This window comes from Saprolegnia diclina (genome assembly GCF_000281045.1).
Source record: "Saprolegnia diclina VS20 unplaced genomic scaffold supercont1.31, whole genome shotgun sequence".
Taxonomy (NCBI): Eukaryota; Oomycota; class Saprolegniomycetes; order Saprolegniales; family Saprolegniaceae; genus Saprolegnia; species Saprolegnia diclina.
The window spans coordinates 241,407-267,879 of record NW_008246098.1 but is presented as its reverse complement, the minus strand read 5'-3'; the positions used below and the strand labels follow the sequence as shown (position 1 = coordinate 267,879).

At 57.1% G+C, this 26,473-nt stretch overlaps 10 protein-coding genes across 12 annotated transcripts; 6 read left to right on the top strand and 4 right to left on the bottom strand.

Moving 5' to 3' along the window:
- The first annotated feature begins 492 nt into the window (after positions 1-492).
- On the top strand, positions 493-1,534 carry SDRG_09693 (RarD protein). Its single transcript, XM_008615644.1, has one exon. The coding sequence runs from the start codon at positions 498-500 to the stop codon at positions 1,455-1,457; it is 960 nt and encodes a 319-aa protein (XP_008613866.1). The 5' UTR covers positions 493-497; the 3' UTR covers positions 1,458-1,534.
- Positions 1,535-2,463: 929 nt separating this feature from the next.
- SDRG_09692 (hypothetical protein) lies at positions 2,464-3,905 on the top strand. Its single transcript, XM_008615643.1, has one exon. It carries the CDS (start codon positions 2,481-2,483, stop codon positions 3,753-3,755), a length of 1,275 nt encoding a protein of 424 aa, XP_008613865.1. The 5' UTR covers positions 2,464-2,480; the 3' UTR covers positions 3,756-3,905.
- A 2,274-nt stretch (positions 3,906-6,179) lies between these two features.
- SDRG_09691 (hypothetical protein) lies at positions 6,180-7,389 on the top strand. Its single transcript, XM_008615642.1, has 3 exons — positions 6,180-6,525; positions 6,574-6,724; positions 6,775-7,389. The coding sequence occupies exons 1-3, from the start codon at positions 6,183-6,185 to the stop codon at positions 7,319-7,321; spliced, it is 1,041 nt and encodes a 346-aa protein (XP_008613864.1). The 5' UTR covers positions 6,180-6,182; the 3' UTR covers positions 7,322-7,389.
- Positions 7,390-8,354: 965 nt separating this feature from the next.
- On the top strand, positions 8,355-9,203 carry SDRG_09690 (hypothetical protein). 3 transcript variants are annotated; one of them, XM_008615639.1, is made up of 3 exons: positions 8,359-8,566; positions 8,613-9,087; positions 9,130-9,203. In XM_008615639.1, the coding sequence occupies exons 1-2, from the start codon at positions 8,393-8,395 to the stop codon at positions 8,784-8,786; spliced, it is 348 nt and encodes a 115-aa protein (XP_008613861.1). In that variant the 5' UTR covers positions 8,359-8,392; the 3' UTR covers positions 8,787-9,087; positions 9,130-9,203. The 3 variants fall into 3 exon arrangements, with proteins under 3 accessions (XP_008613862.1, XP_008613861.1, XP_008613863.1); XM_008615641.1 differs by having other exon boundaries at positions 9,126-9,203; XM_008615640.1 differs by having other exon boundaries at positions 8,355-9,087.
- Positions 9,204-9,496: 293 nt separating this feature from the next.
- Positions 9,497-10,267, bottom strand: SDRG_09689 (hypothetical protein). The gene is made up of 2 exons (XM_008615638.1): positions 10,068-10,267; positions 9,497-10,020 (listed from the first exon to the last, which is right to left on the bottom strand). The coding sequence occupies exons 1-2, from the start codon at positions 10,235-10,237 to the stop codon at positions 9,543-9,545; spliced, it is 648 nt and encodes a 215-aa protein (XP_008613860.1). The 5' UTR covers positions 10,238-10,267; the 3' UTR covers positions 9,497-9,542.
- A 1,620-nt stretch (positions 10,268-11,887) lies between these two features.
- On the bottom strand, positions 11,888-12,761 carry SDRG_09688 (hypothetical protein; the record flags this gene model as incomplete). Its single annotated transcript, XM_008615637.1, has 2 exons — positions 11,888-12,382; positions 12,500-12,761. 2 exons carry the CDS (start codon positions 12,759-12,761, stop codon positions 11,937-11,939), a joined length of 708 nt encoding a protein of 235 aa, XP_008613859.1. The 3' UTR covers positions 11,888-11,936.
- Positions 12,762-13,510: 749 nt separating this feature from the next.
- On the top strand, positions 13,511-14,853 carry SDRG_09687 (hypothetical protein). The gene has a single exon (XM_008615636.1). It carries the CDS (start codon positions 13,537-13,539, stop codon positions 14,836-14,838), a length of 1,302 nt encoding a protein of 433 aa, XP_008613858.1. The 5' UTR covers positions 13,511-13,536; the 3' UTR covers positions 14,839-14,853.
- Positions 14,854-15,743: 890 nt separating this feature from the next.
- Positions 15,744-21,156, top strand: SDRG_09686 (hypothetical protein). The gene has a single exon (XM_008615635.1). The coding sequence runs from the start codon at positions 15,781-15,783 to the stop codon at positions 20,917-20,919; it is 5,139 nt and encodes a 1,712-aa protein (XP_008613857.1). The 5' UTR covers positions 15,744-15,780; the 3' UTR covers positions 20,920-21,156.
- A 62-nt stretch (positions 21,157-21,218) lies between these two features.
- On the bottom strand, positions 21,219-21,812 carry SDRG_09685 (hypothetical protein). The gene has a single exon (XM_008615634.1). The coding sequence runs from the start codon at positions 21,727-21,729 to the stop codon at positions 21,364-21,366; it is 366 nt and encodes a 121-aa protein (XP_008613856.1). The 5' UTR covers positions 21,730-21,812; the 3' UTR covers positions 21,219-21,363.
- Positions 21,813-22,852: 1,040 nt separating this feature from the next.
- SDRG_09684 (hypothetical protein) lies at positions 22,853-25,366 on the bottom strand. Its single transcript, XM_008615633.1, has 5 exons — positions 24,658-25,366; positions 24,275-24,611; positions 23,642-24,226; positions 23,291-23,594; positions 22,853-23,248 (listed from the first exon to the last, which is right to left on the bottom strand). Exons 1-5 carry the CDS (start codon positions 25,343-25,345, stop codon positions 22,913-22,915), a joined length of 2,250 nt encoding a protein of 749 aa, XP_008613855.1. The 5' UTR covers positions 25,346-25,366; the 3' UTR covers positions 22,853-22,912.
- Positions 25,367-26,473: the final 1,107 nt, after the last annotated feature.

The following is a 26,473-nucleotide window of genomic DNA, read 5'->3' as shown; positions in this document are numbered from 1 at the left end:
ACGCCCCGAGATAGTCAACGAGCGTCCGGGGGACATGTAAGGCGTATTGTCATGGTCAGGTCGACTGCTTCTCGGCGACGGCTCTTCTTGACCACTCGTGCGTCGTGAGACGAGCGACAGAAACCGCCGAGTAACCGTCAGTCTACACCGTCACCATGGACCAACGTCACAAATTCCATGGATAACAGCGTGTGAAGAGAACTGCTCACCGGTGGCTCTGTATCGCTCACAGGTAAGGGTGCTATTGCCACCAAGTTGCGCTGGCAAGTGCCGGTTCTGTGGTGCTGTACGTAGTAAGACCTTCATTCACAATACGGTGGACTCGAGCTCAGTGAAGGTCCATCGACGCCAGATGGTTCTCACCCGCTGTCCCGCTGTCCACGCAGTCACAAAGGAATGGTGCTGCTTGGCTCTCATACCTTCGTCGCGTTTCGCCAATGTTCCAACTCGATATGGCTTCAAGGTCTCCAGCGCCGCATTTTGCATTTGGATTGGAAATGAGTACAGCGGGCGTCCTGCAGCTCACAGCGGCGTTTACGATTTGGGGTTTCATTCCCATCTACTGGAAGCAGGTCGCGTCGACGCCCGCGCTGCAGCTCGTGTGCCACCGCCTCGTCTGGTCGTGCCTCGTCCTCGTTCTCTGGCTGCTGTGCTTTGGTCATCGCCAGGCCTTTCTTAGTGCGATCGCCAGCCGCCGTGTCCTCGGTACGTACCTTCTCTCGAGTCTCTTTGTCACTGGAAATTGGCTCATCTGTATTTGGGCCATGAACGCCGGCTACATTGTCGAGGCGAGCCTCGGCGCATTCATCAACCCGCTCATCTACGTCGCCTTCGGTGTCGTCCTCTTCCATGAGCGCCTCGCTGCATGGCAGTGGGCAGCGATGGGGCTCGCGACTGCAGGTCTTGTCGTGACGGCCGTTGCGTACGGCAAGTTCCCGTGGATCGCGCTGACCGTCGCCTTGACGTTTGCTTTGTACGGGCTCGTCAAGAAGACGGCACCGCTCTCGTCGTTCTACGGTCTGGCCGTCGAGACACTGCTCTTGAGTCCCTTTGCACTGGCCTACTTGATTGTCGTTCAAGTCAAGGGACTGGACCCGGCGTTTGGCCACGGCAGTGCGAAGACCCAGGTGCTTCTTGTCGGTGCCGGCGTCTTGACGATCGTGCCGCTCCTTTTCTTTTCGTCCGGCGCCAAGACCGTGCCCATGACGCTGCTCGGTGTGCTGCAGTACATCACGCCGAGCCTCCAGTTTCTCGTGGGCGTTTGCATCTACCACGAAGAACTCTCGATGGCCAAGCTCGCCGGCTTCATCCTTGTCTGGATTGCTCTACTAGTGTACACCCTCGAAAACCGGTGCTGCCGTTCTCCGTCCTCCGAGAACCAGAACGATACGAAGGACAACATCAACGCGGACGACAATGGCGACGATGACAATGCCAAATCGTACCATAGTGTCTAGTGTTTTCGTGGACAAACGACGTGAGCCTCATAAATTCATTTGATCGTTATTTTTACGTTACACACGATCGATTTCGGAAATTGTGTACACAGTGTCATTCATGACCTTCCAAGCAAACGCATTACGATAGCGGGCGATATCAGGGCATCTTTTGAGCTTGAACAGTCCAAGCGTACCTGCTCCAGCCTTCTCAAAGTTGTAGCTCCAAGCATGCATCCGACGGAGAACGAACCTGCGTTCCTGAGAGAGATCATGGAACAAGTCCCGCCTCGGAAACAAGCAGAGTAGAATGCGCTGTCGTTAGCTTGGACCAAGGGAATTGGCTTGGCTTGGACAACCGACGCGACGACACTTAACTCCTGGCCCTACTGCCAACCTAAAATCGAGTGTTGCGCACGATACCAGTAAGTTTATACTGTGAGCCACAACTAGTGTACGTAAAACCTCATCGCTAGTAGCTAGGGTCAATACACAGTGCATTAACCCTTGCTATAAGTCGGCATTTGCCACTGCGTGCACAGCGCCACCTCGGCCGATGCTCGTGGCAAGGCCGACTCTATGGCGTCACACGTCATTGCACACGTCCTGCGTTCTGGCTCTCGCCCATATTCGCTCCAAAAGTGCACTTTGCCACAGCTGTATCCAATCACACGCGTTGCTGCATCTTCTATTCACTCATCTAAGCGAATTCAGGTGGGTGGAATGAACCAATTATTTGCGGACTTTGGTTCTCACAATCTGTACTACACTTAGGCTCCTGGCCCATAACTCTCAAGACCCTTAGCCTAAGTAATGCTAACTACTCAGATCGCACACGTTATCGCAAGAGGGTAGCTAAGACACTATGGCTGTAGCGACTACGCCCTCGGCCAGGCCTTGACAGCTACGCTCATGTCCATCAGCGATATCCCAATGCGCTTACCATCTCGCGACCAGCGACGCACCGGCGGCCGTCGACCGGTGCTAACCGTAGGTTGAGCCTACGGTACGCTTCACGTCCGGTGCAGCCTTTCTCACAAATCGATGAAGAGCCCGGCGGTTCCGAACGCCGAGACGGTCGCGCCCCGCGAGAGCGTGAGCGGCTGCAAGGCGTCCTTGCGGCGCGTCATCTGGCTCCTCTTCCCCGTCGGCATCCTCGCGGCCGCGATCGTCGGCCTGCACGTGGCGGCGCGGCCTGCGCCGACGACATTCCACGTGGCGCAGGCGATCGCAGCCGGCCGCGTGCCCGTGCGTGGCGTCAACCTTGGCGGCTGGCTCGTCGCCGAGCAATGGATGAGTCCGCGCTCTGACATTTGGAAGGACCTGCCGGCGAATGCGACGTGGACCGAGGTCGACGCGGCGGCAGCGTACGCGTCGGCGGCCGCCGGCGTGAAAGGCCAGCTCGGCGCGCGCTTTGAGGCGCACCGCAAGAGCTGGATCACCGAGAGTGACATTGCTGCGATCGCGGCTGCCAACTTCAACACGATCCGCATTCCGGTCGGGTACTGGATTGGCGGTGCGACGACCAACTCGGACACGAAGAGCAGCTTGTGGGCGACGTTTGCGCCGGGCGCCCTCGCGTACCTCGACACAGCGGTGCAGACGTGGGCACCCAAGTACAACCTCTCGGTGCTCATCGACTTGTACGCGACGATGAATGGGAACCACTGGCCCGACCCGGGCGACACCAAGGTCCCGCTCGCCAAGTACAACACGACGCTCAACACGACCATCTTTTTGGCCACGCGGTACGCCAAGGCGCCGGCGCTCCTGGGCATTGGCCTCCTCTCGACGCCGGACGACAGCGCGCATTTCCGGTCGCTCCTCTACTACTACATGAACGCCTATCGCAACGTGCGCGGCCTGTCCGAATCGATGGTCGTGACGACGTGTGCGAGCCGGTCGTTCCAGCGACCGGGCGACGTGGCGTCCGTCATGTCGGAAGACAAGACGTTCATGAACTTTCTCATCAACCCGGATCTGCCCGAGAAGATCACGCACGCGTGGCACGAGTGGCAGCTGCTGCCAGGCATGAACGACACGGCACTGGCCTCCGACCCGGCGACGTGGGCCGCTCGCATCGACGGCTGGAAGTCGCATGAGCCGCTTTTCATTGGTGCGTGGACGCTCGGCGTCGGTGCCAATGCCTCTGCGCCCACGACGCCGGCCGACAAGCAAGCTCTCGCGGCCAAGCTCGTCCCGGTCGTCAACAAGGCGCCGCGCGGTTGGGTGTATGCAAACTGGAAGGTCGCCGACAGCACCCGCGGCTGGGGCTGGTCGCTCCAAGACGTGCTCCAAGACGGTGTCAAATTACCGTAATCTGTCCATGAAAAACGGGTTTTTGCAACGTACGGCGCTCCCGAACGGAATGCTGGGCAAGGCGAGTGCACTGGAATATACGCTGTATGGTGCATATCGGGGTGCCAGTGTTCGCCAAACCGTTGGCACCAGAGACGCGACCTTGCGCCCATGACCCCACCAGCTACTAGTTAGTATGTGGAAGTCGCAATGGCGCCAGCCTTGAAGGACTAGGGTTGCGGCTTGGTTCAGCAAGCAGAATCGTCTTATGTTGCCTCACGCAGCGAGAGGAGCAGCGTGGCTGCGGCGACAGATCGCGGCTTATCGGCGAGTCGAGAAGATGGAGATGGCGGCGCCACCAAGTCGTAGCAAGCCAAAATGTGAAGATGACACCTTGATGGACATACGTCGTCAAAGTGCGAGCATTGCGCGCAGGCCAGATTGCACGTACACCGTCCTCGCAGCGTTGTCAACCGCGCCAACATGAGCTCGTCCGGGTCACCGCCGCGAGTGCTGCAGCTGCATCGCAGTGTATCGGTCGCGTCACCAGTCCGACCGTCGCAAAACGAGGTGCCCTCTTTGACGCGTAGATAGCTTTACAGAGACGGGCCTCATACACGTCGTCGTGTACACATACCCAGCGCGCAAAATGCACCCAAGAAGAGCCAGGTCCCGTCGTACGACGTTCAAGTAAACGCGCTTCGTCTTTGCGCCTTTGCTGCATCAATACCGTCAACGGATGCCATCGACACCCGAGGGCTTATCGTGCCGTGGCGGTGGTCTGCAAGCATGGTCTGCGCCAGGCTACTCGGATGGGTAGTACCTAGATCGCCACTGGTATGTGCGCTCTGTCCGACGACCGCATCTCTGTGCCGTAGCAAGTACCACGCACCGCGCGTGGCTGAGAAGATGTCGACGTGCTTGTCCCTGGTGTTGCTGTTGGTCACGGCGGCGGAACGCGCGCGCAACGTGGCGGCCGCAGAGACCGCGCGCGCCCGACAGGCGATCGTTCAAAAGAACCCGTCGTCTTCGCATCACCGGCTGGCACAAATGCAATTTACACGACTCCACTCTATAATGGTTTTCTAGTCGGTGTGCCATAGAGACGGCGCTCAATGTTTTGCGTAATGGCGAGCGCAGACGTAAGCGAGCGCAAAATGATATCAATGCCTGATTCGACCGACCGAACGACACGTTGGATAAATGCACCCAACCATTGGACGGCAGATTCTCGGCGCGTTTACTGTGGATCGAAATGGGCGGCAAGTGGAAACATCGAGGCGGCCCACTGTACAGTTTGAACGCAGCACGTATCGCACACGGAACCGGTTGGCGACGCACCCATGCACGGTTCACCTTGGCGCTGTCGTCTTCTCGTTGGGTGGTCGGATACTCTGTAGTCGTCGTCGGTGGCGCGACGGCCTCTGTCGCATCGAGCGGCGTGGGGTATGGTATATCTTTGTGGTGATATACTCTAGCAAGTTTGGCGAACGAGGCTGCTAAAATGGGTGAGCTTACTACCGCTTGTCGTCGCACCGTACGGTCCCACCAAGTGGTGCGCGAAATCCTCCTAGCCGCACGTTGATGGCGAGTTTGCCTCGACGTTGTGCACTGGATTAACGTATACGGACGCGTTGAAGTTGGGTGCGACTAGTTGGACAAACTGGCGCGGTCACATGGGTACGAGAAATGGCACATGGACAAGCACCGATTTCTCTCGTGTTTATGGCGTTGATGATGGGGAAATATGGTGTCGGCAGCTGCTTTGCCCCCTCGCTCGCATCACCGCGACCGACGTGTTGCAGTAAACGCGCCGTCCCTTATGCCCGCTGCAAAAGAAAGCGATGTGTTCTTGAGGACAAGCGTGTGAGTAACGTAAAGATTCTCCTGCAATTATAATGGTGGCGGTCGACGAGGCGGCGTGGAGATGGAGCGTGTACTACTACCGCTGCACCTCCCCCGACCGAGTTCCGCTTGAAAGATACACCACGTGGCTAGCAAAGCTTGAAGCGCGTGATTCCGAGGACATCACCACGAGCTCCAGCAGCATCCACCACGACCTACTGGAACAGACTCCCATCACACTCGCCGAACGAATCCCGTGGTCGCCAAATATTGAAACCAAGACGTTTGCCCCTGTCTATGGCCGACAAGGCCACCCAAGTGTTAGGAACGCGTTCGAACCTGTGTTAGATCGCGCATTTCAAGCCACTTTGCCGTTTCAGTCGTGTTAACAAGCGTTATAACGCCGAGCGTTACATTATGGAGGTACGTGGCGCACGCAGCGCGCAGCCGGGTCTCTACGAGCCATGTCGCTCGTGTTCGGCCGCGCAGTCGTATGACACGGGCATCCCACTATGCACTGTGATCATATACAATCCGTTTCCACGTGCAGCCCGCCTCCATAAATACGGTCATTACACCGACACAAAGAAAAGATGGCGTCAAATGGGCCTTGGCGTGGACACCTCACACTTCAATTCGCCGCATATGTGCATCATTGTCAACAACCGCGACCACACCGCGACAACAGCATCCACGCCGTCGACAGGCGGCTGGCGGCGACCGCTGGCACCGCCCATGCTAAAGCCGCTTTTGCCACAACCGTCGACACCCACCTCGTCGTCGTCGTCGTCGTCGTCGCCGCTGCTGCCATCATTGCATCTGCTTCAACAGTTTGGCAAGTTTGCGCCACTGCCACGTCTCGTGCGCAGCATCTCGATGCAGATCCCGCCCCTTGCCAGCATTGACCGACAGATCTCGTGCCCCGTCACGACGACCACCACCACAGGTACTTGGTCCAAGTGCGACAAGTCCATAGGCTCATCGTCGCGCATAGAACTCAAGCCGCTCTCCAAGAAGCGCAAGATGACCATGGACGACATTACAAGTACGCTCGAGTCGCCGCCGTTCAAGAAGGAGCGTCGGGATGTCCCGCCGACACCGACACCGGCGCCGCTTGCGCCTCCGACCAAGCCGTCGCGTGCCAAGTACGTTGCATCCTTATGCCGGATATGAGATCTTATCGTGTGACTTCTAGTGCCCGGCAACCATCGACGATTGCGCGCCTCAAGACTGGCAAAGACGTCTGCGTTGTGCTCACGGCCGCTGGCGTCGTCGACTGGCAGGCCACGTATTATATGTACGGCTTTGACAAGAACTCGGTGTTTTACTCGCTCATGCCGCTCCGGAAGCTCCACGAGCCGTGGTCCATTGCCGAGACGCGCTACTGCGTCGAGCTCGTGCGACTGCTGCAGGCGGGCCACATGCGTGTGCCGCAAGGGCGCATGATGGACACGTACATTGCCGAGAAGCTGCACTGCGAGGGCCTCCGCGTCTCCAAGAAGCTGCGTGCGATCAAGAAGCGGGACCACGCGGCCATGGGCAAGTTTGTGGGCATGTCGCCGACCCAAGTCACGATTCTCAAAGATTGCAAAGTGGACTTTCTCAAGGGTCTGCAGTCCGAGATCGACGCCATCATGGAGAAGGAGCACCTCGACCAGAGCTGGGTCGTCACGGTCAAGCACCCCGTGCACGCGCAGCAGCACCACGCGTCACCCTCGTCGTCGTCGTTGTCGTCAACCTAGTTCTCGCACAATAAAACGCAAAAAAGAGAAAAAACGCAAAATTTCGAAGCCGTGTTTTTATTTCGCGCGCCATTTTCCGTGGCGCCACGTGGGCGGATGCACAAAAACACGCAACTTGGTTCGTTGAAGGGCCGCCGACGCCGATCGTGTCATGCGCCGAGTTGGCCGCGCGTCTTAGTATAAAGTCCACCTTGTATTGTTGAAGCGGCATCCTTGCGGGAAGGACACAGGTCGACGTTCGGACGAGGCTAATTTATTTGGGCTAGGAGTCCTGAGCGCAAGATGCATGCAAAGTGTGTTGTTGATGCTAGCTATGACCTGCCACAATGGCGCAGGATAGGTACTAGGATATGCAGCTATTACATGCCAGTCGCATCAGCTTCTTCTCGGCAGAAAAGTCGGTGGCGAGCTTGGCTGTGCGACCTTGCAAAAACAAGCTCGGAAGCTGCGTCGCCAAAGATAGGGGCGTGGAAGGGCACGCGCTCAGCGTTGCGACAACAGCGTTCATACCATCCCTACGCGCCGATCCTCCCTACGCGCCGATCCTTGGTGTGCTCGCTACCTCATTCCCAACACAATCCCGAGCCCTGACCATGCGCCCTCAGCTTGACGTACCGGCCAAACCTCACGAGCGCTCTAGGAAGTCCACCATCTTCACTATATAATTGCATGTTAATAACTCATTTCAACAACAGCGTTCATACCATCTTTATAATTGCATGTCAATAACTCATTTCAACAACAACTGCATTCATGCCACCAAACATGGTCTGTGCAAGGAGACGCCGCATCGCTGTCGACACCAGCAGTGGCTCGCAAGCCAGTGTTTTTGTCTCGCATCCAGTGTCTTTGTCCCGCATCCAGTGTTCTTGTCCGCAGCCAGTGTTTGGCTTGTATCCAGTGTTTTATTTGGCCAGTATGCAGTGTTTTGTAAAGGCCTCATACAGTGTTTCAACTGGTGGTTTGATCGAACCAGATTGGACGACAATCATTCTCGGCTAATCCTATGTGTTTCTTTCGCCGCCATGATCCAGTGTTTTAAACACAGTGCAAAGGAAGAGCCAAGGTGCGATGCAGAGCCCTGCATCGGTGGCGTCGCCGTGCAGCAGCAGCTGGGCCCACCTCTCCTCGCCGTCGTCGTCGTCGGACGCGCCATCATCGGTCGTCAGCGAGGACAGCTGCGTCGGCGGCCACTGGACCCACGGACCACCAACGATCGACCCGACCTGCTACAGCCTCGACCCGGTGCACGCGACCTCGGCATGCTGGAAACTCATGCGTCACCGCGTAGCCTCCGAATGCCCGTGCGCGCTATGACGTGCTTCTAGCGCAGATGGAGGCCATGCACGCGCTCCTGGCGGCGGGTGCGTCACGCGACACGCTCGTGCTTGGCGCCCATGCGATATTATCGAGCACGACTGCGCTGCACAGAGCCGCGGCGCGCTTGCGACAAGGCGCCCCGTAGTCATTTGCATGGAGCGTAATCTACGGCCTACACTGGAAGAACGGCTCGTATGCGCGCTATAGACGATGCGGAGACCCGGCAGCGATCGGCTTCCAAACCATCGCAGCATACGAGCGAGGTTGAATTGGCCCAGAGTATAAACACAGAGCCACGCACGCAAATATTGCAGCCGTCACTTGGTATACAGTAATGTAGCCGACTCAGGGCATTTCGAAAGGAGAAACTTCAACTTGGCGTGGTGATATCACACAGACACGCAGCGACAAGAAGGGTGCCAACGCCAACGACTTCTGGTTCAAAGGTATGTACTGTAAGCTACTGACCTCACGAGCGCTCTAGGAAGTCCACCTCACGAGCGCTCTAGGAAGTCCACCATCTTCACTATATAATTGCATGTTAATAACTCATTTCAACAACTGTATGCTACTGGAGGCTTCGCTTTGGCTGCGAGTAAACGTGCGCTTGGCGTCGGAGAAGGGTGCACATTTATACCACACGAATCCACCTTGCAGCGGAAATACCAAGGGCATGACTCATGCACTGACCACAACGACTAGCACGGAGCGTGTTTATGTACGACAGCAGCTCTGTTGACCCAGGTGCCCACCGCGATCTTTCTCCCTTGCATACAAACCGACGCGTAATAGCCTTTTATGAACAGGCTAAACCTACGAGTCGTAGTTCTTGGTGTTGTTGTGCACGCGAGAACATTGCGTTTGATAAAGTAATTTTGTTTAATATATAGAAGAATCGTCGTCAGTATTTGATTGCGACAACCCACGACTGATCGAGGCCGACGTTGGCCATGACGGTGAGCACGGAGCGCTCGAGCGTACTCAAAAAATAGCTCCGGAGTTCCTTGAGCTCGGCAAGCGCGGACGCGGTCGCACCATCCGCCGACGACGGCGACGGCACGAGCTTGAGATACCGGTGCACGCGTTCGCGGGTCGTGTGCAGTCGCTCGGCGATAAAGGTCGCCGTGCAGCGGCCGTACGGCACCCGGACATGGCCGTCCTTGATGCAGCGCTGGATGGCCTGGACGTAGTTGAGTTCATCTTGCGTCCACGGCGTCGACGTTGGTCGGACTGGCACGATCGAGCGAAAAATGCTGTTCGAGTCAAAGCCGTACTGCATGTACGACGCGACCCAGTTGACGTGCCCACGGTCGACAACGACGCAGACATCTTGGCCAGTTTTGAGACGCGCCAGAATCGCGCGGGTACTGCGGTCCGGTCTACTCATACTATGAGCATATTTGACACAGATGCAAGGTACACGTACGAAGTGGCGGACGAGAGCGGCGACGACGACTCGGGGCTTGTCGTGCACTCGTCGTCTTCCTCGCACGAGAGACAGTCCTCGGTATTCTCAGCGTCATCCATCGGCGACAGAAGCGCTTGGATCGTGTTGTAGCGGGGCGGCGTCCGCGAGGTCTTGGGGCCTTGGCACATGCGCCTTTTGGTGCTTGAAGTAAAATGAGCTCCAAATGCAAGTGAGCCAACTGCGTGTCCCACTGTGGCTGTGTGGAAAAAACATGCAGCGTTTTTGTAGCCAACTCTCGCTAGCCAATCACAGCAAGGTACAGCAACGCCACCACACGTGATCGGCGCGCAGCGTATTTATGCACGGACCAAAGGCGCCTACGGCGTAGGTTGAACAGAGGGTAGATTACGGATTGATTACGAGCGTTCATCCCATAAAATGAGCGAGCTCTCGAACCGTTCCTGCGTGGCGCAGTCCGTCGTCGCGCGGACAAGTCATGGGCCATGGTGCCCCTTTGGACGTCAGTGATTGGCTGAAAATCGACGCACACATGTATGCAGGCGGCATTTGATTGGCTGAAATGCATTCTTCCAGCGATGACAGGGCCAACACCGAGGAGTACCGTATTAGAGATGCAAGAGAGACGCACCTTGGAGGGCTATGGTATGGGACGTGGGTATACGTACCGGATGGAGTCTCGTGCGCGGCCAAAGCGTGTACGTGTTGACACCGACATGGACGAAAGCGATTGGATGGCCAGAGTTGGACAACCAGTCGCAACAATCACGTTATCGACGTGCCCAGTATGCGTGTGGCAAGCGCGGTTCGGTTCAGTGCCGCGTCTGATCACTGGCACGAAAAGTCATGTCTGGTTGACCGCAGACCGCGCGATCACCGGCTGCGCGGTCGCCAGCTGGCTGTCAAGTGCATCCAAGGGAACGATTTCGCGTCGATAGAAAGGCAGCAGCGTCGTTTCCGTGCGTGGGAAAATAACGTCATCATTGTTAGGGACTAGCGTCAGTGCCGTCCTTGCTTGCTTGGTCTGATTGTGATGCTTTGCGAGTGCCGACGAGGGCCGTTGCCTTCCATGTGGACGCCAAGGAACACTCAATAAGAGCAGTTTTGGGTTCTCGAATCAGGTCGTTCGCTCTGAATTCAAGACAGAAGCGTAGACTGGACGCATGCAGAGCCCCTACCATGGCCTCCGCTTCCTCAGCACATGCACGGTCGATTCATTGGCTGAGCCCGAGGCGCGTCAACGATTTCTCTGGACTCCTGCATTGATTGTCGTCAGCTCAATCCCATCGTCGTGCAGAGATTCGCACTTTTCTTGCAACCAGCGACGCTCACTGGGTTCGATAGCGCGCAAATGGTTGGCACCTGCATGCCAAAACATGGGGTATTTTTCACTTGGTCCGCAATTTGGCGAAAATTTCTCAATTGGTCCGCAACTTGAAAACCAATATTTTCACTTGGCCTGCCACTTACCCTTCTGCGTGGTTTCGAACGCAAAGTTGGCCTCTTGCTCAAGGGAAACATATTTCGCGTCAACTTGGGCGAGTGGGTCGAGGCAATGCACGAGAAATGTGGACAACAACAGAACACTACTACATTGCACTGCAGTCTAAGCTTGAACGCAAACACTGCATTTGTTCAAGGACTTCAAAAAGCAAATTCTATTTTCGACCAATCCGAGGCCGTTTGAGTATCTCTCTGACCAATCGAAGGACGATTTTTCACCCATTTTGACCAATGAAAGACTCCAGCGGTATCCCTCGCTCTCACCAGGCAATTCAACCGTCAAAATCACCGCGCAATTGACTGAAATCGGAGGAGAAACGAAAAGTGCATTCATTGCATGTAATATCAGTATAGTAATCCTCGCGGTTAGACCAACTGGAGCGCTGCCGTGTGCTGCTGAACGAGGCGTTGAAGGTCCTCGAGACACATGGCCGTGAAAAACTCCTTCTTGATATTCGCGACGAGTGCAACTCGCAACGCGGCAAGACCGTACTTGGCGCGGAGTGTCAAGACTGCTTCTCGCACGCCATGCAGTTTCGTCAGTTGCTTCCCCGTCGAGCTCGTCTTGCGGTCTAACTGTTCAATCTCATGTTGAAGCTTGCCAAGCTCATTGTTGAGCTTCTCGATGCTGGCCTGCGTCTTTCTCTGTGCGTCTTTGGTCGACGCCAAGGCTTCGCGGAGGTGAGTTAGAGCCCGTTCGGAGTCGCTCCGGCGGCGCTGTGCTGCCCCCAGATCGTTTTCGGCGACGGAGATGAGACCGTCGATCTGCGAGTAGAGCGGGATGCAGCGTTTGTGGTCGCCCGAGATGAGGCCTGCGAAAAAGCCATGCAGTGGAATGAGGTCGTACGCTGCGTTACTCTGGCGTTGGCGCTCTCTGCGAATGACATTTTCGAGTCGGTGGATCTCACAACGCTCTCGATCCACATGACCTTCGTGCATTCGGATCGACGCCTCATGCGCATTGAGGCGCTGGTCGTGTGCTTTCTTGTCCTGGAGCGTAGATTGTTGTTGTGCGACGGCCTTGGCGCGGTCGGTCGTCGCCTGCTTCAGCTGCGTGTTGAGCTGCGAGAGCTTGGCCGCGCATTTGGTGCACGCTTGGTTGTTCTCAGTCTCGAGTGTGTCAAGGAGGTCGGCGGCCTCGCAGGCAAACACCTCTGGCGAAACAAAGCGGAGGTTCTCAACCAAAGACATGAAATTGCACAGTGAGAGTCGTCAATCGCTCGTTGGAGCTTGGTCTCACAACATGTGTTTTGACATGCTACGAGACATTGTCGTGCTCTGCTGTCTACTTTCGGTTGTCGGTCCATCTACTCCGGCAACTGCAAATGCAAAACCCAGCATCGCAGGTCCGAGTTGATTGTTTCTGAATTTAGCGAGACCGACACGCAACGTTCAGCAGCGCAGAAAAACTGTCCTGTTGCACGGACGGCACGCCGTGTGGCATCGCCCACCACCAAGACGTCACTGGAGCTTCATAGCATGGGATTGTTGTTGTTGTTATTGTTGTTACTGTGAGGCCTGCACCATTTACCGATCGAGAAACGCAAGCATGTGCCTCCCATGATGCACATTTGCTTACCGTAAGCTACTGCCGTAAGCGGCTTACGTGTATAACAGTAACGTTAGCCGAGATTGGGCTTGCCGATTCTTGCCCCACGGCGTGAACGAGCCTTGCACAACAAAAAGAATCAACTCGACGATAAAAATGATCAAGTCGATCGCCCTATCTCGTCCAAAGCTACTTGCATGACCGGTCGAGACACCATATTCGACGTGTTCATATGCATGGCGACTCGATCGCGTGCTTGGTCAGGGACCAAGATGATGGAAACGCGAAAGCGACAAGGCCATCCGATGGCTAGCAAGATACTACGACGCAAAAATAGGCCGTCAAAGCGCCTCCATCCTTGGGTCCGAAGATGTTCATTTTCCATTTGCCCCGACAACACGCAGCAACACGCTTTCAATGACGACCCGCTTTGTCGACCCGACGACCGCAATCGAATCGCTCGACAACTACGAAACCGACGTCCAACCAGCGCTCGCCGACGGCCAGATCAAACTCAAAGTTGCGTCCAAAGAGAAATTACTGGCCGCCACGAGCGCCAAAAAGTGCATGGAGTCGCTCGAGGACGGTGCATACTCTCTCGAAACCGCAATCGCTGCATCCCATGGGCATCCGTGCAACACGTTGATCATTGGTCTCACAAGCCGGTACCAGACGCTGGTCGTCAACACGGACATTGCGTGCGCCACGTACCTCAGCTCGTCGATGGACGCACTCAAATTCTACAAATATGCCTTCTATTTCGTCGGCGAAGGTCAGATCGACGAAGCCAAAGCGTTGCTGCAGGCGACCGCCGACATCGCCGCGAGTTTGGAGACGATCGCGGCGGAGCTCGAGCAGCAGTCCGCCAACGCCATGCGCGAGGCCGAGACGAGCCTCGAAGCGACGAGTACAGCGAGCACGCTGGCCTGCGAGACGAAGAACCAAGCAGCCATCGCGCGCGCCGTGGCAAGTGCCAAGCAAGCAAAGCTGGATGAACGCAAAACGGACAACGAGAATGATGTCAATGCGGCCAAGACATCGCTGGACGCAGCTGCCCGCGAGCGCCAAGCGCAAGACACAGTTGAGATGACCGACGTCAAAGTGCTGTGGGGCCTCTACGAAGTCTCGCGCGAAGGTGAGCGTGCCAAGCTCAAGCACCTTCAAGACCTCGAGACTGCGCAGCGGACTGCGTACCTTGATGTGCTCAAGAAGCAGCAAGAGCACAACCAGGCGATCAACGACTTGACACTCGAGCTCGCGAGTTTGGACGCAAAAGGCGACACGTACGAACGCGCCGTGATAGCGCTCGAGATTACCGTGAAGGCGCTCGGTGGTATCAAAACGTGCTTTGAAGAAGTGCGCGAATTTTGGGCCTTGCTCAAGGTGCACTGCCACAGAGTCGCTGGTCCCAACAAGCTTTTGGAGGCGGGTTTCAGGTGTGCAAGCCAAAACAGCACCGGCATGCTCGTCAAGGTCATGACCGACGATTGGTACCAGTGGCTCGCGCTCGCCAAGACCAACTACATGGCCGTGTGTGGCATGGCCAAAGTCAAGACCAAGGTGCACCACATCATGTCGAATTTGCCCAACTCGGCGCAGGCCAGCGACCGCCTCGATGCGCTCATCAAGGGTTTGACGTCGAAACTCAACGAAAGTAAAGCGGTCCTCAAAAATCAAATTGAAGAGGTCGAAAAGAAAAACGCGGTAGCTGCTGTCTAGCGACCGGTACTCGAGGCGACTAACTCGCGTAACGATTTGTTTCTACATTTCCAAAGGGACATGATGGACACGGAAGAGGACCGAGTGCCCCATTAACTAACTCCTACTAGTATTCAGTAGCACCGACTCGGCGCCGCGTTGGCGTTCATAGGTTTGTAAAACCAGACCATATTTCGTCGAGAAGCCTTCACACTAGGTACGGCGTTCTGGTCCCGAGGCTATCTTGGTGCTGTTTTGCCCGGCGAGAAGCTTGCCGTCGTCCACTTGCATCTCGCTAACGAACTTGATGGAAAAAGCAAGCGTTGCGCCACGTGGGCCCCTCTCCTCGAACTCGGCAACTGCGTCCCGTCTTTAGTAGAAAGCGGGGACATGATGGTGGAAGCCTAATCGCGCCTACAGCTCCAGCACTTATTTGGGTTCCAAGTTCTCGTTTCGTGAAGCCCGAACACGGGTCCGCGGGGAATGTAGCTCAGTCGCCTCGAGTCGTAAAATGGGATGCAATTAACGTCTACAGCCTACAACACAGTATTTCCACCGCCTGATGCGCCCTGCGCTTGGAGCGGCTTGGTGAATCGGCGTCTCTTCAGGCCAGGCTACCGGCGGGAGCCAAGCATACTGGGCAGTAGTCTCCAGTAGCTTCTCCAGGGTACACGGGCAGCCTGCAACCAAGAGGGTCACCGGGAACTCCAGGGTCCGAGGCAGCGTAGAGGTCAAAACGGCGATTGGCACCTCACAACACACAACGAGTGGTATACGTTCTTAGTCCTAGTGCGCTAAACACTGTGTTTTACTAGGTGCCTTATCTAGGGCGTCCGCTGTCCGATGTGAGCTTTGAACAGGCGTCCTTTAACACGGTTTCGTTCCTGTTGCGGCAACCGTCGACGTCGTCTGACACCTAAATCTGGCGGGTGTTTCGGGTTATCGCCGCATCCGACGACGCACATGCTGGGCCGATGGGATCTCGCGGGCTGGCTCTACGTCGTGTGGTCCACCGCGTGGAGCGTCTACGGCCTCATTCTCTTCTTCCCATGGACCCAAAACGACTTGTACTGGCCCGGTTTTGACAACGTCTACCCGTTGTTCCAGTCCATTTTGAACACGCAGCTCGCGCTGCTGCCGAATGCAACGCTCGACATTAGAGACATTGCGGCGCCACGCTACCGCGTCTACGACCGATTGGCGACCGGCGTCTCGCCCGTCTACCCGAGGTACCTCGTGTACCAAGAGCTCACGAGCCCACAGACGGCGATTCCGAGCTTGCGCCGCATGGATCCAGGCTACCTCAACTACATGATCACGCCGTACTGTTGGGTCGACTTGAACCGGCGCTGGTCCATCGCGCATACGAGCAAGCGCCTCGAGCGTTGTCGCTTGAGCGATACCGACAATGCTGCCGTGTACCTCGAGGCCGTCCTGCGCAATACGCGTCTTGACGTGTGGCTGGGTCAAAATTACGACAGCTTTTACAACAAAATTGCGGCGGGTGTGACAGACCTCGGTGGCGCCAGTTGGGTCGCGGCGATCGTCGACCACCAATGGCTCTCGATCGCCGACGAACTCGATGTCTGGTATCGTCGCGGTCTGGTGCGTTTCGAGCTTCAGTACGGGAACCGCGTCCAGATCGGGCTGGACGACCAGATCCAGATTCACACGGCGCTCGGCACGACGTTTGCGTATCCCATCCAAGCGATTCCGGCACTGAACCGAGGGCCGTCGTGGACGTCGTCGTACATGTACATGGCGCTCTTCAATGACTTTAACGCGCTCAGCTCCAACCAGTCGCTCGTCCTCAACAGCGCTCTGTGGTTTGGCGCCAACGGCAACCGCCAACTGGAGAGCTACGATGTCGGATTGCCTCTCAACCGCGTGTTTCAATTGGTCCACGACGCCGTCGGCGCGCTCGACGACATTGACCTGCGCTGGGTCCGCGTGCCCGACGATCTCCGCGTCGCGGTCACCACGTTCCAAGCTCACCTGTTTGAAGCTTTGGAAAACGCAGACGTGGCGCGCGCGGTGGACGATCTGTCGACACTTCCGCTCGCCACCGTTCCGACGCAGTGGCAAGACCCGTCGCTGTGCTTTCTTGGCGGCAACCCCATGTGCAGCTACGGCGCGCCGCTCCCATTTCCGCAGCGGTCCTTTGCCTTCGATGACGCGTGCGGGACGCAAGCTCCGATTCTCGATGTGTGGACTCCGTTCAATGGCCTTTTTGCCCATATGATGCTGGGCGGCGACGCGTCACGTGTCTGTGCCCACGTGCCGTCGGCCACCGCGGCCTGCGTGCGGCAGCTGGACGCCACGGCACGGGCGTACCGCCTGCTTCTCACCACGACAATGAATCGAACGGTGCTGGACGCAGCGGCGCAGGCGGTGTTGCCACTGCACTTGTCGGTGATGCAATTTGTCCTCGACGCAAACGACACTTTGTACATTGACCATATTGACCTATTGCATGGTGACTTTACCTTTTTTGGCTGGCTGCGCGTCTACGATTGGGCGACGCTGCAGCGCGAAGCCATTCGCTTTGAGGGGGACCACGACGCCATGACGCTTTTGTCGTATACCTACGCGCTGCTACCGAGCGCCTCAAATGGCCTGTTGTACAGCGCGAGTTGGTATCTCTGGTTCGTCTCGAGCACAGTGTCGCTCGTTCTCTGCCTCGTGGCGCTACTGGCGACAATGCTCTGGCTGCTGACGCGCACCGCGCACGCGCAGTGGACGGTCTTTAACCGCATTGTGCCGGCTATCTGGCTCAACCGCAGCGCCCTTGTCGTACGCAGCATCACGGCGGTCTTGGCCTTGTCGACGGCCTCGGTGCAGCCGCGCACCAACCACGGGGCCACGCAATTGCAAGTGGACCAGCATGACCTGTTGGTGACGCTCGTTCTTGCGAGCGAAGCCACGTGGTTTGGCTACGCGTGCCATGACCTCCTTCATCCGCTCACGACGCCATTCACGCGCGCATATGCGCCGCTGAGCTTTGCGCTTTCGTGGGCCAGTCTCATAATGTTGGACACTTTTGCGCCCATCACAGCGTCCATTCATCTCGAACGACACTGCTCCTTGGTCAACATGGACTGGCAAGTCTACTGTACGAGTGCAAGTGTTCAAATTGGGTCCCCACTGCGTACACTCACCATCTTTGGAGTGCAACTGGTATCAATCGTCCTTGCGTATACGGTGTCACGTTGGCATGCGTCGATGGCCGTCGCTCCGAGCAGTGCTCTTGGCGCACCACCCCTCTTGTACCACTCGTCGGTCGTGGCGTTTGCGAGCTTGGATGACAGCGGCCGCCTCGATGTTGTCACCGCCGCCATGGCGGGTCTCTTGAGCCTGCCGCGCAATCGGTATTTTCACGTCAACTTGTGGCGCTCTGTCCACCGCCCGTCGCTTTGCTTGCCGCCACTACCAGTCACTTCGTTAGCCACGTCTCGCAGTTCCGAAGGCCCTTTGTTGCAAATGTTCTTTGAAAAGGCGCGCTGGATCACGCTTGGGGGCTGCGTCGTGTACATTCTAGCGACGTTGACAAGCAATGTGCTCTACTACTCGGTCGTCGCCAATGACCTTAGCAATGACTATGGCTGGGCGGGCTTCAACAGCTCCGGCGCACAAGCGTTCGTGGCCAATGTGTTCAATCGGCAACTCATGTTGACGACGCAAGAGCCTGCGTTTGCACTCGACAGTCCTGGTCATGGCGACATGAGTCAGCTCTACAATTCGTCGACGACGGTCATTCTATGGGCCGAGTCGAGTGCCCGTCGCCAGCTGTACTCGGATGCATCCTTGGATGTAGCGGTTGCAAACCTGCGGCGCATGCATCCGTGCCAACTTCCGTGGATGTTTACGCAGTACTGCTGGCTCGACATGAGCCAGACGTGGGAGATGGCGGCCACCGCGTCCCGTCAAGCGCGCTGTGCGAGGAGCATGGCGTCAAATGGCGCCGTGTACCTCGAGATAGGTCTGCGGAACCTCAACAACTGGACGACTTGGGACACTTGCTGGGGCGACTCGTGGCAGCTTGGCTTTGTAAAGTACTTGGAAATGTCCGGTGACGGACAACAATGGCTCGAGAGCATCTCAAGCGCGGCCCTCTCCATTGAGGACGAAGTCCGCTTCTGGGAGTCCCATGCGATCTCGACCTTTCAGCTGCAGTGGCAAAACTACAAGACGCCGGGCATGGACGACAGCATTTGGATTCAGAGTGCACTGGGCGTAACCTACTCGCTTCAGCTCAGTGAATTCGTCGGCCACTACCATCCGAGTCAACAGACATCGTTCAAAATGTATTGGTCGCTGGCCAGCGACCTCTGGGCCATTACTACCAACACGTCTGGTATCGGGGGCGCCAGTTTGCTTCGGAGCAGCTCCCTCTTTGCGTTCGTGAACGTGTCGACGACCTCGGTGCTTGTGCAAAATACCACCTTGTCCCTTCCGCTCACATCTGGGTTTTCCCTCTTAACAAAAGCGGTCGGGCCCTTTGGCGCCATCGATCTCGCCTACGTCCTGCCCCCGAAAAGCCTCCTAGTGTTCTACGACGGCGTTGTCCACAATTTGACGCGCCTTGTCGTGACCGACCGTGACGCACAGGCAGCTTTCGTCGATCTCACGCTCCAGGCACAATACCAACCCGTGCCGTACGAGGTCGTCTCCAACTCGAATTTGCTTCTCGGTGGCGGCAACATCTTTTGTGGTAATGACGTGGCCCCTTGGCCGGCTGCCAATGGCATGTACGTCGGCTTTAGCGTCACCAACATGTGTCACTCGGTGTTCACGGGGTATCTCATGCCCACGCGCGCGTCCGAGCTCTTCAGTCTTCTTGGCGCCAACAGCACGGATGCCGACCTCGATGGTATCTGCTACTTGGACACGATGCGGCCGTCGCAGTGCACCACGCAGCGACTGAAAGCGATGGCCTTTTTAATGACCTACAACGCCACGTTTGCATCCACACCGGTTCTTCGCGCGTCGGCGGCTGCCGACATTGACGCGCTCGGCGTCTCGATGCTCCAGTATCTGTTCGATACAGCGACCAATACGACGCTCCAGCGGTTCTATCGACTTGACGACCGGCACGATCGCGCGTGGTCGTTCTACGGGTGGGGCTTCCTCTACGAGTGGGCTGCTGGGACGCGGGAAGTGCTCTCGCTTCGCGGTGACGCAGGGCGCATCACGGCCATCTCGTCGGCGACACCGGTGCTCAGCATGGTACCAAATCCAAACGCGATTCCATCGAGCTTTTCCTCCTTGTCGGGCTACTGCGTCCAGTACATCACAATCGTCCTCATTCTCGTGAGCGCTTCGCTTGTGCTCTCTGTCGCGTACCGCCGCGGCCACGTCGAGTGCCTCAACCTCCTCTGCGTCAACCGTATTGTCGGTATGGTCTGGCTTGGCCGCCCGTTCGTGCTGGTCCGCAGCCTCTCGGCAATCTGGCTCCTCAACACGAGCCCGCTTACGCTTGTGCAAGCGGGTGTCGCCACGTACTTTACGTCTCCGCCATTAGCGTGGTACACCACCCTCCTCGCCACGTCCGAAATGACGTGGCTTGTCTACGTCCTCAACGACCTCTTTTCGTGCGTCTCGCAGCAGTACACGTTGCTCTATGCGTCCAAAAGCTCGAGTTTTACGTGGGTTGTCTCGTTTGTGTGGACGCTGCAGTCCCCGCAGCTGTACGCTGCGACGATCCACCGACGCTGTGTTGCCACCGACATGGACCTCCAGCTCACTTGCGTGAGTGGCGTCATCGCTGTCGGCAGCCTCGACCGCCTCGGGCACTCGATGGCCCTCATCTGCAGCTGCGTATTGAGTACATACGTTGTACAGCGGCTGCGGTTCCCACATTGGCCGCCGCGTGAGATTCCTTCTGTCGTCCTCAACGCGCAGAGCTACTACTTGATGCGACTGCACGCGGTCGACGGCGCCCTTTTGCTCGACAAGACGTCGGCGATCATGGCCGGGCTCTTATCGTACGAGTTTCAAGGCCGCGTCTACTTGATGGACATCAAGAGCTGGCGCCTGTGGCACGGACCGACGACACTGGACGCCCATCGGCGCGCGTCGCACGTCTTGCCCCGTCTCGAATGACGTCATCCCCATTGTTCTATAGCTACTGCGCACCAAAGCGTGTACGGTCCACACGTGCCACTGCGATAGTAGCACATATGAACTGTAAACGAGTCGACAACGTGAGTCGTGAGACGACCGGTGTGCAAACGAAACCGCCATTGCGATGGGACAAGCAACCGGTTCAAGCACGTGTTTCTGGTCCCGTCGCATAAAACGAAGCTATAAAAGTATTATATACAGTCACTACGCTATTTCCCTCGGCTCGGCCTATCACACACATGTATATTTCGTGGTCGACCAAAGGTGCAATCGTCACATTGGGTTCAAAGTGTATGTCATTTTAGTGTTTTAACTACTGAGTTTAATCGCGTGGGGTATTTCGTGACAGACCCAACACGCGTCGGCGGGACCTTCCTCTGGGTCGCGACTTGAAACATTTTATAAATACGCGCAGCGTGGTGCTCAGACGGCAGCAGCCACGGCTGCTGTCGACGCGCTCTGCGGCTGCGGTACTTGCTGTTGCTGCTGCTGTTGCTGTTGTGCGAATTGCTGCTGGAGCTGGTGCTGCTGGCGCCGGCGGCGGTGGGCTTGCTGGATCAAGTGCAAGAGGAGCACCTTGATGGTCTTTTCGTCGAGGGTGCGACCGCGCGCGACTTCGTTGATGCGGTGCTCCATCTTGTACGCGACCAGCGGTAGCTTGGCCGAGAGCTTGGTCGCCGGCAGCTTGCTGGTCTTGGACGCACTGTCGTTGAGGAGGCGGGCGACAATGTACACGTTGCGCTTCCGGGCTTCGGTGAGGCACATGCGGTAGTTTTGTGTCATCGGCATGCTGCACTCTCGGACTCAAAGTAAATGAAAAACTGAGGCACACACTGAGTTTGTGGGAGCTGCGTGTCCCTAACGGCGCCCGCATAGAAACTTGGTTCGATGCACATGAGAGCGCCAGAGACACGGTCCGAGGCGCCATGGCCTGCTGGGTCATAAATAGGGCCTGCGAATTGCACTAACAAGTACAGTCGCGGCCACGACGTTAGCTTCAAGCTCTTCTCTATCGGGTCATATTCCGTCAAGCGACAAGCAACAAGAAGCATCAACAGCATGCATGCGCGACGGGGTTTGTTGTGAAATGAATTGAGACACCATGCGTCCGTGATCACGGCCAACTTCAAGTTGACCCCGCGGGCCATGGTCGACGATGACCATCCAAACTCCATGTCGTACACGCTGCTCGGCGACAGTGCAATAACGAACATTCGTGGCGCTGACCAACACAGCTGACCAACACACGATGCTTCTTGCTCCTCCAGCCAAGTGCAAGGTGGCAAAGGGCAAAGTGTACTTTTTTTAGGGAATTTGTGATTGACAAGTCGTGGCACGCACTGGCTTGCGCGGCGCTGGACGTCGCTGCCCTCTGTGCTCCGCGGCCATTACACCATATCAATTGTGCGAAGGACATTGGTACAAGCTTCGATACGCAGATACAAATTCCCTATCAAATGGTTACGAGACATGCAGCGCAAAGGCTTCTCTGCAGTGTCTTTGTCGATCCGTCGACGCACCCGCATGATATGGCGCCGCCCCATAGAAGCCGCCCCTTTGCCTTTGTCTGGCCCACTTGTCATCACCGCTGCGATATGAACCAACGTCGTTGGACTCGGCCATTTGTCATTTCAACCACCACCTTGAAGTCCCTCGGCATTCCGCGCCATGGGCCAAGCACCTGTCGGTACGCTCCCAGTTAACATCCGTGGCGGGCATAAAGAGATGCGAGATCCACTGGCACAAAGCAAAGAGCCACGTGCTTAGAAAAGGCACCTGATCGGACGCTCGCGCCAGGTACGCCCTCGCATAGACAGACGCAGCTACTTTGGACCAGACACGCAAAAGTGCTTGCAAATGGCCTCGGTGCATACATGCACCGCAGCATGTCCCAATGTCTCCGTCACGATGATGGCGACTCGTACAACAGTGCTTCTTCATGCGGGGTTACCGACACCAACGCTAGCGTGTCCTATGCCTCGGTCTCGGCATCAGGCACGGCTTCGGACGCACTCGCGCGGTGCCGAGCGACGCGCCGGAGCGTGTCCTTGAAGTCTTCTTCGTCCTTCTCGGTTTCAAACACTTGGATCGCGGCTTGGACGACAACGTCATTCTCAACGAGCGCAGTTTTCAGCGCGAGCAGCTCGTCGTCCGGCAAGTCGAGCTCGTAGACAAGGTGCAGAATCTGCTTCTCCATCACCGACATATCGACACGACTCGTGTCCTCATCATGTGCGCGTGGACTCGAGAGCGGGCTGGCGACCGTCGACGGCGACGCAATGCGCTCGAGCGTGTCCACCAAGTCGGGCTACATCCCACATGAGCCTCCTCCTTAGCTCAAGCGACGTACAATGTCGAGGCTGTCGGCGTATACGTCGAGGGCAGCGAGGACGCGCGGGTCCTCGGGCGCCAAGTGCGCTTCGACGTCTTGGCTGAGACGTCCGGCGGTCACGAGGTCATCGAGGGCGTCCTTGGCCACCTCCAAGTCGGATGCCGGTGGGGTACTCGTCGCCAGCCGAAGCAGCGTGTCGGTAAAGTCGTCTTCGTTGCGGTCCTGAAGGAAGAGAAAGTAGGCTGCCATGAGCCGCGGGTCGTTGGCGTCCCAGAGGTCGCGAAGACCAGCGCCACGCCCGTCTTGCTCGAGCGGCACGATCCTACGCCATCCTAGGATCCGCATTTTGCGCCTAGAGAGGCGACGCACCATGTGTAGAGGATGCTTTGGTGGTTGGCTTCCCAGTTCAAGACGCCGCAGAGGTCGTGCAGCAGTGGGAGCAGCGCTGCCTTGTCCCCATCGTGCTGGAACGACGTTGCCGCCGCAAACAAGCGCGCATCTTGCTTCTTGATGAGCGTCTTGAGCGCCATTTGCTGGCCCGCGCTAAGGTCCGACGACGCCACGAGGCGCTCCAAAAGCTGTGCAATGTACAGCTCGGTCGAATTTGGCGGGTAGTGCGACGGTGACAAGATCAGGTTCGCTGGGCTTCCGACATCATCCGGCAACGACGTTGCTACGTGCAGAGCTGGCTTGGCCTTTGGGTTGGGCTTGGCTTTGGAGAGGTTGGACGCTGGCGCGGCCTTGGCGACGGGCTTGGCCGATGGCGTCGACCGTGCCGACAGCGACGACGACGTCCGCGCCGCGCCTTGCACGGGTGTTGACGGCGCGGACCCCGGCACAAACGTCCCGTACGACGGCGGCGAGCGTACGTCTTGCGCTTTCGGCGAGAGCGGGTGCAGCTCGTCGAGGTCGATGCGGGGCACACTAATTGGCGTCGGCTTTTGCTTGGTCAAGCTAATCCGATGCATATGAAGTTTCACGGGACGAGGCGGTGGGACGTACCCAGCGTGCTTGACGACGAGGAGGAGCGTCTCGACGAGCTCCTTGAGATCGTGGTCGACCTGGAAGGCTTCCATGGCACCGACCATGGCGTCGTTCTTGGCGCGCCAGAGCCGGAGTAGTCCCTGGTACTGGAGGCTCGTGAGGGCGCTGCGCGACTGCATTTCTTTGAGCACGTCTTCCATCGAGAGAGCAGTGACAAGGACGCTGGGCGACGCTGTCGAGGGCGACGCGACCGCCGGCGACTTGAAGCGCACGATACGCAGGAGCGTGTCGGCAAACTCCATGCGGTCTTCGTCGAGCTCGTAGACCTCCCATGCAGCAAGCACGAGCTCGTTGCCTGTCCATGTCAGCATGCAGATGCGGTCAAAACAGACTTGATGTACCTTGGGTGTACAGCTCGTGGATGAGTGCAATGTCGTGGGGCTTGAGCACCGAGAGGGTGTTGACGACGCGCGTGAACGACGACTTTTGCTGCTGCAAGACAACGCCCAAGACGCGGTGCACGGCCGCGTACAGGCCGTCGAGCGACTTGTCGGCTTCGTACGTGGCAAATGCCTGTCGCAGCACGGGGTGGCCTTGGCCGATGAGAAGCTCGAGGCGATTCAGCTGGTCGGGACTCAGCGCCGACGGCGACGTGGCACTCCATTGCGACAGCAGCGCATAGAGCTGCTCGGTCCATGGGCGCGACGAGGGCGGCACGACTGGCGCCGGCGTCGTCGTTGCCGCCTTGGCCAGCACGAGCTCGTACGTGTGGTTGGGCTGGAAGAGCGTCGGAAAGGCCGTGCCAAGCGCAAGTGGAATAAAGGTCTTGGTCTTGGCATGCACAAAGCCGACGGCGTCCGTCGTCCACTCGGGCGCCCCTTGCGCAAAGAAGGCCGCATGCAGCATCAGGTTGAGCTCGCTCGGGCGCATCTTCTCGTAGACCGCGATCTTCTTGGTGACGCTGCCATGGCGGACCTCGGCGACCGCGATCGTCGGGGCGGGGGAAGCGAGCGAGGTCGTACCGGCCATGGGCGTTGGAATCTTTTGTGAAGCAACCCAGCTGGCACAAGCTAAGGCGTGAATATGCATATGCACGGACCAATATTCTCTTTTGACAGGATATACACTGCAGCAGCCCCGGTTCGATCGCTATATTCGGCATCTGCCACATAAAAACGCGCTGCCCTAATAAAGTGCAAGACCATACATATATTAAGTTTACAATTGCATATATTGACAGAATGCAATGACAGAGCTTGCAAATATATTGTCGAGGATTTCGAAATGGGTGCGCTCGTGGTATTTCTATTGGCGTGTACAAATAAAAATATCGTATTTTTAAACCATTTTACAGACGCCGTTTTTTGATTCCATACAAAAGACAAGCTTGCATAGAGTACAAGGCTCCTGATGGGGTTGGTATTTCATCGTATTTTAATGACAAGTGCACAATAAAAGAACTCTCTTACGTGGCACGGCGCCCTGCGGGCATAGAACTGTGGCTCGTTGGGACCGTGCGAACCACTCGTTGCTCATCTCGATACGACGACGCGCAACCAGCGTCGCTCTGGCAGGCGAATCACTGCAGTTGCGTGTGTCAGGATGAGGCGGCTACTTGCGTCTCGGAGGCGTTATCCATGTCCTAAAGCTCGAGTCGTTGTCGCCATGGTGATGTGACGACCACGCTGCGCAGTCAGCCTCTTGGCAACTTGCGGCTTTGCATCGCGCTCGTCACAGCAATATCCCGACATCAGACAGGTGGCAGCGGCATGCCTGTTGTCCTGGCTCACGGTTGGGAACGTCGAGTCTGGGGTCATCTAGTATATACCGTTAGTCGAGGGTAGGGCAGTGAATGCAGGTTAGTACAAGCCGAGAGTGCATGTGGCGCGCAACGCACTTGTCGATGAGCAATGCGATGGTCGGGTGGCGCTCAAAATGAAGCTCAAAACGACGCTCAAAAGACATATATTATCAATGGATGGTCTGGTTGATACTTGCGTGGGCGTCGACCAACACTCGCTTCCGGAATGAGCGGCTTCATTCGCCAGCCAATCAAACGACAGATCTGAAACCTATCAACCAATCACATCAAAGTGACTGCATCACCCGCGAAAAGTGCAATCTCGGCTCAGCCACATTGGCATCTGCAAAATGGAAGCGACGCTCTGCAACCCGGTCCTGCTTCAGCTCATCACTGCGTACCAGCACGGCTGGTGG